Source organism: Pangasianodon hypophthalmus, chromosome 19 (assembly GCF_027358585.1).
Source record: "Pangasianodon hypophthalmus isolate fPanHyp1 chromosome 19, fPanHyp1.pri, whole genome shotgun sequence".
Taxonomy (NCBI): Eukaryota; Metazoa; Chordata; class Actinopteri; order Siluriformes; family Pangasiidae; genus Pangasianodon; species Pangasianodon hypophthalmus.
This window is the reverse complement of record NC_069728.1, coordinates 17591690-17603219: the sequence shown is the minus strand read 5'-3', so window position 1 is coordinate 17603219 and position 11530 is coordinate 17591690. Positions and strand designations below refer to the sequence as shown.

Here is an 11530-nt window from a genome sequence, read left to right as displayed (position 1 = left end):
CACTTACTTCCTGCAAACTGCATCCATTTTGAAACGTGAACCAACTAAACAAACCTTTAAACAAGAGAAAAGAAGCAGGAAATGAACCTGTTCACTACAAAGTGTGCACTCTTGACAATTCTGAAAGCTTAAAAAGTAAATAAATTCTTTAATTGTAGTTAATTACATTCAAAGGATTATTTAGCAAAATTCTCACAGAAACACTTCGGGCGTATTCGTGAGGGAAAATAAATACAATGTTCTTTTATAATGTTTCAAACACAACAAATTCAGCAGTCATCTAAACGATGAATGCAGCTTGAAAAAAATGAAGCAGATTCTATAACCCCTGCGAATAACCGTCCTATAAAGAGAGAAAGCAAACACACAAACACAAACAATGATGTAAACAGAAGTGCAAAAATACTGGATAAACACATATAGCTTATTTTCATATAGCTACAGTGTATTCTGATTATAGACTTTATGAATAGTTTGTAAATGGTACAGTATTTTCCAAATTTTTTAGCGCTGAGTGACGCCAAGCGAGAAACACAAGAAGAATTATTTGTCACGTCTATATTACAACACAGTGAAATTCTTTTTTTTTTTTTTCGCATATCCCAGCTTGTTAGGAAGTTGGGGTCAGCCGTGATACAGCGCCCCTGGAGCAGAGAGGGTTAAGGGCCTTGCTCAAGGGCCCAACAGTGGCAGCTTTCCGCGCTGGGGCTTAACCCCTGACCTTCTAATCCACCACTGCCCTAAACAAACAAACAAACATGGAGGTGAAAAAATTAAGCTTGTTAAAGAGGTTGGGGGGAAAAAAACAATGTAATGTAACTCAAAATTACAACTTATAATTTTTTTGGGACTTTGTGTGCATACGGTAAAGTCACACAAGCAGCTTAAATTCTGTTGATTTTCCGAATCTGGAGCTACAGCGCAGACAAACGACTCCTCATCAACCAGAGTTACACCCATCTTTTTCATCTGCATTACTGATAATAATAACCTGAATCTGGACAGCAAGTTAGGCTAGTTAGTTAGCTGATACAAGCTAGGACTGAAGAGGTGCGGAAAAAAAAAGCAGCTTAATGTCAGTTGTTCATTAAATTAAAGAGACTGATAAAGACTGATTGATCACGACACATCTGTCTGATTAGTTGATTAAGTGCACAAAGACTTGGTGTGTATGGTGGACTCTCCCTACACACTCGTGATATCGGTGAGCTGGACCAAAAAAAAAAAGTCTGATTAACCTGGAACGTGTGTGATACAGAACTTACTGTTCTACTACATACTGTATGCTGCATGCAATTTAATTACTGATTTAATTACAGATCAGATTAGATCAATCAGACAGACGGATCATGTTGTAATCAGTAATAGGCACTCATCAGTTAGTTTATCAGCTCTACATTTTATACAGTTCACTTTTTAGCCCCTCTTTTACTCATCGAACCATGAAATGGTGGCGTTTGTTCTCCGTACAGCAGTGACCCTGACGTGATGTCGTGTGTGTTACTGCACTTTATAGCACAGCGCTGCTGAACTCTCGAATCTGATTGGTCAAAAGGTGTTGATTAACTTTCTATAACAGCAGCTCTGGTGGTCGTTTTGGCTGGAAGGCAAATCACATGTTTATATTAATGCGCTAGTTAATATTACATGTTTATATTAATGCGCTAATGTGTTATCGTTTCCATAGTAACAGCTCATACACAGGGACTTGTAATAATAATATGCATACATATTTAAATGATATAAAAAAAAAAAGTGTTGTTATTTAACAAATATGTATAATCAGTGCTGTGAAGTTTTCTGTGAGGAGACGTTTATTATCATTTATGGCTTATGGAAGGAGTCTCCAGTGTCAGTGTCGAGTTTTGTACGTTTTGCGGTTTCTCAGTAACATGACTAGCTGCAGGTTTTGGTAATTAACGTAAGTAAGTACAGGAACTAGCTTGTTTCAACATTAGACATTAAATGTAACTATAAGTGGATAAAAAAATGTTATTCATTAATAAATAAAAAATTCTAATTGTTGGCAAATTGATGTGGTGTAAGAGAAATAAGCCATTTTGTTCCACTTCAACTCCGCTTCATCACACTGCTCCAGCTTTGATTATTTTCCTTGAACAGCACGCCGCCAAGTGTTTTATTCCTAATTTATTAGACCACCGTGTTGGTCATCTTGTATTTTATTGGTGGATTGTATTTGATCCTGCTGATTAGTGACAACACTGCTGTAGATGATACACACGTACAGCACCACACACTCCACCATGTCAGTGTCAACGCTGTACTGAGAATAAACCACGCCCACATAGCATCTGTGCAAAAAGAACACTTCAGTGCGTTGTTTAGAAAAATATATAGATAAATCTTATCAGGGGAAAAAAAAAGCCCTTTGAAAGCACGCAGACCTCCTAAACAGCCACTAATGCTCTTCCGAGCTTCGGAAACATCTTCCATAAGCACGGAGGACTTTTAAGAGGCTCGAGTTCATCCCTTCAGTCACTTTTTTTACAATACAGCAGCGTAAATTTGCAGTCGATTCGACACACACTACCGAGCGAAGGTTACTGGGTGGTACTCGGCTGGGCCTCAGGGCTCAGCTGACGAAGGTGTGGAAGGCTGCTTTTGGAGATTTCGATGTGTGTCTTTCTTGATTCAGAGCCTGGAACTAAAGCTAAGCTTAAATCAGTGCGTCTTTGATCGCCACCGTCAGTGTGAGGCCCCTGCAGAAAAGAAGAGCGATCCAGCGCTGTGTCCTGATGCTCGCTCGAGGTAGCTGCAGCTCTCCGGTGCGTCTGAACGGCAGAACCGGGAGAATCTGCATCAGATGTCTGGTCGAGTCTGGAACCTGGACAAAGTGTGAAGAGTACAAACTTTGAGAAGAGCTTTAAAATTTGCTTCGTGTTATTTCATTTCACATAAGAAGGAAAATGCTATTCCTTATGTTGATATTTAACAGAAAAAAAGCTGATCACTTTAGAAGGTTGTGTATTAAGTATCATTTCCACTGTCACATCTTTAACTTTTCTGAGCACATTACTTTTAAAATAAATAGTAATAAAGTTTCAGATCATGTTATCGTTACTTTTTTTTCAGTTATTTCACTAATGAAGTGCTCTTACTTTTTATTCTCTGCAGGATGTCTATTCGTTTACTTCTGAGGGACGACATCTCTGCAGTTACCTAAAAAAAACCCCAAAACATTTAGACCTTTAAAAAGACACTTAAAAGCAAATACAGACATTTCCCTAACACGCTGCTACAACATTTGCTGGTTATAGACAATATATTTTTCTGTGCTTACACTAGCAAATCCAAATGATTAACAGAAGATAAACCTCAGTTTAAACTTTTTCAGGGATTTTAAACAAGATGTAACACTGTGAGATGTAGAAAGCATAGAGCAGCTTGTAGATCATTTGCCTACTAAGATTTTCTATCAAAACTTTGGATTAAAAAAAAAAGCTGGTTTGTTGCTTGCTAGTGTGAGCGCACGGTTAACGATTATCAGGCAGAAGTATTTTACTGCTGCAGACCTGCTGTTTGATCATCTGAAGGCGCTGAACTTCCAGGAAGGCAGTTTGTAGGGCAGCTTGAGCCCGGAGCAGTCGACTGTCCACAACATCCAGAGAGCTGCACAACTCGTCCTCTCTCAGAGACATGACTAACAGTTCATTCACCTGGCCTAAACACACACACACACACACACTAACCTGTAACTGTGTAGTTACATTGTTTATACAGCCAGACAAATGTCACACCAGTGTCATGCATAAGTATTCACCCCCCTTAAACTTTTCCACATTTTGTAGTGTTACAACCTGGAACTGAAATGGACTTAATAAGGATTATATGTCATGAAACTACACAAAATAGCCATAATATTGAAGTGTGTGTGTGTGTGTTACATTTTCAAATTGGGGGGGAAAAAAAAAAAACGTAAATAAAAGTTGTGATTGCATAAGTATTCACTCCCATTGCTGTGAAACCTCTATATTAATTCTGGTGCGGTTACCATCAGAAGTCACGTAATTAGTTAAATGGAGTCGACCTGTGTGCAATTCAAGTGTCATGTGACCTCAGTAAAGGTCACCTGTTCCTGGAAGTTCATTAGAGAACACACACGCCTAAACAAAAGAGCACGATGAAGACCAAGGAGCTATCAAAACAAGTCCACCTAAATACATTGACTATAAAGGGTAAAGAGGGGATTAGTCTGAGAGGCAACCAAGTGGCCGGGGGTAACACGCAACACGATGCTACCGCCACCATGCTTCACTGCGATGATGGTTTTCTCAGGATTTCATATGATTCGCCACTCTTTCATAAAAGCAGACTTTGTGGACTGTCTAATCTGAGCTGTGGATCTCTCCAGCTCCTTCAGAGTTGCCCTTAGCCTCTGGGTTTATGGGTAAAGGTAGCCCTTCTTTACCCCTGGGTGAATACTTACACAAGGCACTGCACATTCTGATATATAGATCCATGTTTTCGTGATGAGCATTCACTTACTTTTTGGAAGATTTTTGTTCAGCGTGTCAGTTTTGGGAAAATCCTGTGGAAGAAGCAAAACAATTGTTAAGACGTTGAGATACTATTTTCTCTCGTTGCCATTTCCTTATTATTTATTCCATAATTTATATAATGCAGTGGTGTATTCATACCTGCTTTTCCTGTTTTATTTGTGTAACAGGGAAGGACTGGATTCTGTTGTGCTCAGCTTTTTCCTGCATCGGCTCTGAGCAATAATCATCCGGTTTCTCTGACTTTACACAAACTAAAGTGTCTAGTGGTGGTAAGTTTTGTAGTCTTCCAAACTCTCTGGTTTCTGATGTATTATCGTCATTAATATCACAGTTTTCCAGCCGATCTGCAACAAACTCAGAAGATCTGCTCGTCCCTGAGGTGCTGTGATTCTCTCCGACGTCTCTTTTCTTCTGTTCCACTGCTGTGAGTCTACAGGCGTCTTTGCTCGAGGGATTGACTGAGCGAGGTAGAGTTACAGTATCACACTCGATAGACTCCCACTGGAAGCCTTCATCTAACTCGAAGTGCGCAAGTTCTTCAGCCTCGAGTCCTTGTGAGTCAGGAGGTAACGGAGTCACGAGCTCAATCCCGAACCTTCAAAAAGATGCCACAGTTATGACTCAAGAAATGGTATTTTTACTTTTCAAAACTGATTTATTTTAAATGAACAGAAAACTGTTGTTTCTTATAGGGCTTTAAATGTATCGATCTTTGAGTCAAAGTAAGGCTCGGTGACTAACTGAATGACTTTTGAGAAGAAGAACACCATAATTTATGGATCAAAGATTATTTTCATTTTCATTTGATAGAAAATGAATAGTTACTAATAATGCAAATGATCACAGTCTCTGTTGTCTCAAAGATGTTTACAGGAAAAATACATATTTCTAAAAGGAGAAATTGTCATTCATTCATTCTGTAAAAACAGCACGTGTTAAATAAACAGCTAATATTAATTATTTCATTTATTAATTCATCTTCGGTAAGCGTTTAATCCTGGTCATGGTCGTAGTGGATCTATCCCAGGGACGCTGTGTGTGAGGTGGGTATGAGGAGATTGTGATTTATGGCATTTTAGATAATTAGCTAACTAATATTGCAGTGCATTAGGATTAATTAACTAAAAAAAAAAAATCAAAAACTCGTGATTGCTATGAAATTACGTGAAAGAGTTTATGAGTGAATGCTACCTGTTCTCACTCACCTGGGCATGCCCTTCTCTTTCTGCAGTTTCCTGTGTGTCGCTTCCTGATAAATCTCCTTCCAGTTGACACGCCACTGCGAGCTCTTCGAGCTGATGAGCTTCTGCAGCGCCGGCTTCAGCACCCGCGACTCAGCGCCTGCCTGGCTCGGCTTCTGGGACGTGCGGATTCCTCGGGCCACTTTCAGGTTGGGTTTGTTGGCTTCCGTTTTGCTGACGGATCGACTCAACAAGGTCGGGAGGACGTGCCTGGTCTGGGAGAGTTCTGGTTTCTCCTGCGGGTCAGCACTGGATGCTGGAAGACTGTTTACCTGTTTGCGTGGAGATGGTTTTCTCTTAGTCTTGCGGGTTTGCGCTTCACATTTTTGACTCTTTATGGATGACTTCTGCGGACACTTTTCAGAGAAATACTGATCTTCTGAAAGTGTTGTTTCTTTGCCCTGATCATTTCGCTTTAATCCGTCGACGGTCACAGGTGTGAGCTTGGGATCAGGATCTTCTGAAGAACTGACAGGCAGACGCTCCTCATCCAGAGACTTACGGATATTCTTCAGCATTATGGACAAGCGATCCATGTGACTCTGGACCAGCCCTGGAGCACGGAGCGGTGCAGCAGCAGATGTAGACTGACTCACACACTCACTCTCCACTTTTTCACCACAAACAGATGGAGTTAATCTGGGCTTCATGGATGGAACATCTCTTAAACATTGCTTCTTCACAGGTGGACAATCAGAGGTGTGTGCATCACATGATCTCTTCTGATCCAACGCGACTTTATCCTGCTTTCTGGATGTGTACTGGCTCTGCTGCGATTCGTCTTCCTCCCAGGAAGAGAAGATTTCCGATTGAGCCAACTGATCACTTGTGGACCATGATTTCTTCATGGACCATGTGATGGACTTGGGTGTCTGCCAACAAAAACTGTCTACAGTTTGGGCTCCTTCGTCGCTTACAGACTCGAGAACAGGTTCTGCGTTCATCATTCCCTGTTTGTTTTCATTATTAAGTGGATACGCGACACTTTTATTGCCACTCCACTTCGATTCTGCGGCGTGTGATCCGGGTGGGCCGAAACCTTTAGCCAGTCTGCTCCAGTCCTTATCTTTCATCTGTGATTTCTGATTAAAAGCTTCCTGGAACTTCGCTGCCTTTCTTTCTCTCAGCTTTTTCTGCTTCTCTTTATGCTTCTGGAGTCTAATAGTGAGGAGAGATGGGACAGATAACTTCAAAGTTCAATAAGAGCTTTGGTTTGTATACCTAATTTCATCTCATCTATCTGTACTCTTTCGTTTACTCTTTGGAATATGTGTGGTTGGTTAATACTTTGCTATTTTTAGATTAACGGTGAAAATTTCAGACTGTAACACCCCTCGGAGCGAGACACCTGAAAAACATCTGTGTCACTCAGTTATCTCAGGCTCTACCCAAGTCCTGTATACACCAGGGTGTTCAAACTTTTGTCAAAGAGGGCCTGATTAGACCACATCAAAATACCTGAGGGCCAGTCACCAAAATATTATTTTAAAGCTCCAGTATAGTGAATTTAATTTTAGTGGAATACCTGCAGCAGGGTATCAGCTAACAGTTATAGATGATATTCGTAAATTCTGGATAAACGACATCGACCACTTTGACTCAAGAATTCACGAAAGGTTTTCCACTTATTAGCTCTATTGTTCTGTGGCCTTTTTGCTCTGATAAAAATTACTTCTTCCAGGATAGTTTCCAGTTGTTTCAGGTTCTCTGCGCTCTCATCATCTGAGTATTTTTTCTGGAATTCCCATAATGTCTCAAGATATTAAATTCCGTGATTAAATTAAATTATGAAATAGTCTCTTGACATACGGGGTACATGCATTTGCATACGCATTTGCTAAATTAATTTGCAGATGTAGTCAGAGAAAAGAAGTTCTCGCAGTTTAGCTGTCACAGCCAAAGGAAAAACTGCACCGTGTTGGCCGGTGGGCTGCCTATCATTCAATCTAAGACAGAAGTCATGGTTAACATCCGATTAACATCCATCCACAGGCTGCATTTGGCCCTGAGGCCGGACTTTGGACACCCCTGGTATACACTGTATTAAGGCTTACTTTAACAGTGAGCGGTTCTGGTCTCTCTGAGCACAGAGAGCATTCAGCTCGTCGTTACTGTAATCCACTGCAAAGCCGCTCTGTTTGCGCTGCTTCAGGGAAAACAGCTTGCTGATGTGCTCTTTGGTTTCAATGTGTTTGCTGAACTGCTCCAAACCCGGCACGGACACATCACACGCCCAACACTTGTGCATCTGCTCCCTGAGAGAATGAGAACAATCAGACACATCTGATTGATTTTTAAAAGTCTACACCTCTACACAAACACATCATTTTATAATTTATACTAATCAAAATAATAGAAAAATGAGCATTTGAGCAGTTATGGCAAACCTACCCTCCTTTAAGTCTCTCGATCGCCTCATGATGTGTGCGGCTATGCATGTGTTTATCCAGGTTCTAGTCAGAAAACGGGGGAAATAAGAAAGTTTAGGTTCACACATCTATATGAGTGTTGAATATGGTGATGCTCAGGTGGATACAAAATTAAAAAAAAAAAAAAGATTTAAACTCGACACGCTATTCTGCAGTAGCTGACACAGAAGATCCATAAATATGATGCACCAATCCAGTTTTTTCTGTTTCAAATCATTTTTTTTTTTTTATATACAGTTCTGTGTAAATGTCTTAGGCATATGCAAAGAAATGCTGTTGAGCAAAGATGCCTTCAAATATAATGAAACTAAATGTTTCTACATTAAAAAAAAATACTATAAAATAGTAAAAGTAGTAAAAATACTATAAATATAAATATAAAAAAATAGTATTCTCAGGTGCAGTGTGTGCAGTTTTATAAGGAAATGAGCTGTAAGTGTTACTGAGCATCTTGCAGAAGCAGCCACAGTTCTTCTGGAGACTTTAACTGTCGACTCGCTTCTTATTTCTGCAGCGAAACCCAGCAGCCTTCATTATGTTTTTATCTGAAAAGTGTCTCTTATGGAATCTGCTGCTTTCTTTACTGACATACAAACATTTTTCTGTAACATTTAATTTCGTGTGGAAAACTAACGTTTGGAATTCTAAAAAGTTTTTATAATGTTTAGAAGTCATAAAATAAAAATCTATAACAAAGTTTGTACTAAAAAAAATAGGGTGCCTAAGACTTTTGCACAGTACTGTACACCATCAATATATAAAGGTGATCTGATCTGAAACTGATGTCTTCACTGTAACAGAGTGAGATTCGTGAAACAGATACGTGACAGCGCCGTACTTTCAGACAAATGGTGTGTGTCCTGGATTCTCATACGAGATCAAACCCCACTCTGTACCACCATTCCCTTCAAGACTTCCTTGAAGCGAGCTTTAAATCCAAAAAGATGAAAGAATATTTAAAAACTATGGATTTCTGTAAAGGACGAAGCATGCAAGTCCGGAGGATGAGAGGAGCCAGAGGAGTAGACGTGTATCAGGACCAGGGACCAGCATCACATCCGGCAGAAGGAGTACACGTAAAGCTCGACAGAGAGCGAGAGAACTGATTATTAGGTATGCTTTTATCCTACAGGATGTACACGGAGATCAGAGAACAAGCCGGGACAGTATTAAGCAGACGCTCTTCTGTCATCCTTACACTAGTGCAAACAGGCCATGGTGTAGTAATACCATAAAGCTAAAAACCCTGTTACATAGGAGTAACAAACACAGCAGAAATGTATTCCTTTATTTTAAATAAGCTGTGTTGAAGTTAGTTAAGTGGGTTCTTATTGTCATTCCTCTATATATTGGAGCAAAATGTCATTTCTCCAGGACTGTGCTGCAACACATAACAATACACAAGACTACATAAAGTGCAGATACACAACAGTGTGAGACGAGTGCAGGACAATAAATACACAGAACAACAAATACACAGGACATGGACTGTAAACTGTTGTGTAGTGAAGCAGCAATAAGTGTAGCAGCAATACTGGCAGCAAAGAGTCTCACAAATAAAAGGTGTCTGATGCAGCGCTGTAAAGTGCAGGTGTGCAGTGGTATTGAGTGGTATTGAGTGGTTTTGGGGTATTTAGTGTTCTTTAACGTTTCGTTAGAGTTTTCAGGCTTCGTTCGAAGTCAGACAGTGACTCAGTTGTTCAGAAAGTTTCCACCAACTGGAAAGTCTTGATGCATGTCTTCCTTGTGTCTTCAGGGAAGGGAGCGTGGTGAAGAATAGGATTTAGGTTGGGGGTCCCGTTCTGGCTTTATCGGCAAACATCGGTATTTTCATTTTGATCAGCCAGCTACAGGAAACCGAAAGCAATGGCGTGATGTGGGAGAACTTTGAGACTCCTGGATCAGCTGGTTGTACAGGAGAAGACCGGCAAGGAGCACGTCTAACACATGAGGGCACCACTGTCCAATTCTATAAATGTATATGTAAATGTAAATGTCATCAGGAAAACATCTCAACTCTCATCTGATTCAGAGCTTCAGAGCTTCAGAGCTTCAGATATGGACCTCGATACCAAAACTCAGCATGGGATTGATGCATGTCTAGCAATAATAAGCTTCTGAGCTGCATGTCAGTGATCATAACCTGTATTTAGTCATGTAATGTAACCCACCTGTGATTTGTACTGGTGAAGACAGATGTTGCATTTCTTCACCATTCCTTTTTTGTTGTTGTTGTTCTTCTTCTTCATCACTGCTGCTGCTGCTGATGATGATGAAGATGATAATGATGGAGGTTTTTTCTCACCTCCTCCTACCACACCAGTGGACATTGACTTTTTCTTAGCCACTTTATAAACTGGTCTCAGATCACACACTGCAGTAAATGAGAGGAAAAACCTTTATGATGCCTACACTTGTTTTTAAAATATGCTTATTTTGTGTTTTATAATAAACCAGCTGGCTAACTGGGCAAACTAACTTTCCACATGGCCATGAACATGAACACACTCACTCTTGTGAACCATAACAGTGTGGTTTCCACTGATCTGGGATCAGAGAGTGTGAGCTTAGCCTTGTTTATAAACACTGAAAGCGAGCTGCGTCACTGATCTCAGATCAGTGTTTAAAGTCTAACAGCTCTTCTTCGCCACTCCGAGGCTCCTGTTTCTTCTTCGTTGGTTATAGAGTTAGTAACAGTTTGCGGTTGTTATGCTAACATCTCCGCCTAGCGTCCGCGTGGCTACATTACCTCAGTAATCTCTCAAAAACATAAACAGGAAGAGTAAAGATACCTGCTGATGGTTTTGGTGGTTTAGGGTTTGAAAAATAACATGTCGCGAGAGCCATGTGGACGAATCAGAGACCGCGGTCACATCCGGGTATCTAGCTCGAGTCGCTGCGTTGAATCGATTCTCGATTCTGATTGGTCAGAAGGTATTGATTAATTCACTGCAACAGTAGCTCTGAAAATCTCATCGTTTCCATAGTAACAGCTCATTCACAGGGACGTGTATGGTGTATGGACACTCACATAAGCATCTTTTTAAACGTGTGTAATCACTGATATGGTGAAGTTTTCTGTAAGGAGATGTTTATTTCACACTGATGGAAGGAGTCTCCAGTGTTAGTGCTTTGTAACAGTCAGTGGTAAAAGCTGTAACTTTAAGTTTTCAGACACAGGAAGGGAACGACTGTTTATAGCTGCTAAAATATAAGTGATAACAGAAACTAACTTGTTTTGTGGATGTGTCGTAACATTAATCGTAACCATAAATAGATAAAAAAAAAGTATGCCATTTTTTAAACAAATAAAAGCATTATTAGCAGTGACAAATTGCTG

At 40.2% G+C, this 11530-nt stretch overlaps 1 protein-coding gene across 1 annotated transcript; it reads right to left on the bottom strand.

Moving 5' to 3' along the window:
* Positions 1 to 118: 118 nt before the first annotated feature.
* znf106b (zinc finger protein 106b) lies at positions 119 to 11303 on the bottom strand. Its single transcript, XM_053242359.1, has 9 exons — positions 10362 to 11303; positions 8153 to 8214; positions 7816 to 8016; positions 5726 to 6919; positions 4659 to 5115; positions 4507 to 4549; positions 3534 to 3682; positions 3120 to 3180; positions 119 to 2845 (listed from the first exon to the last, which is right to left on the bottom strand). Exons 1-9 carry the CDS (start codon positions 10518 to 10520, stop codon positions 2562 to 2564), a joined length of 2610 nt encoding a protein of 869 aa, XP_053098334.1. The 5' UTR covers positions 10521 to 11303; the 3' UTR covers positions 119 to 2561.
* Positions 11304 to 11530: the final 227 nt, after the last annotated feature.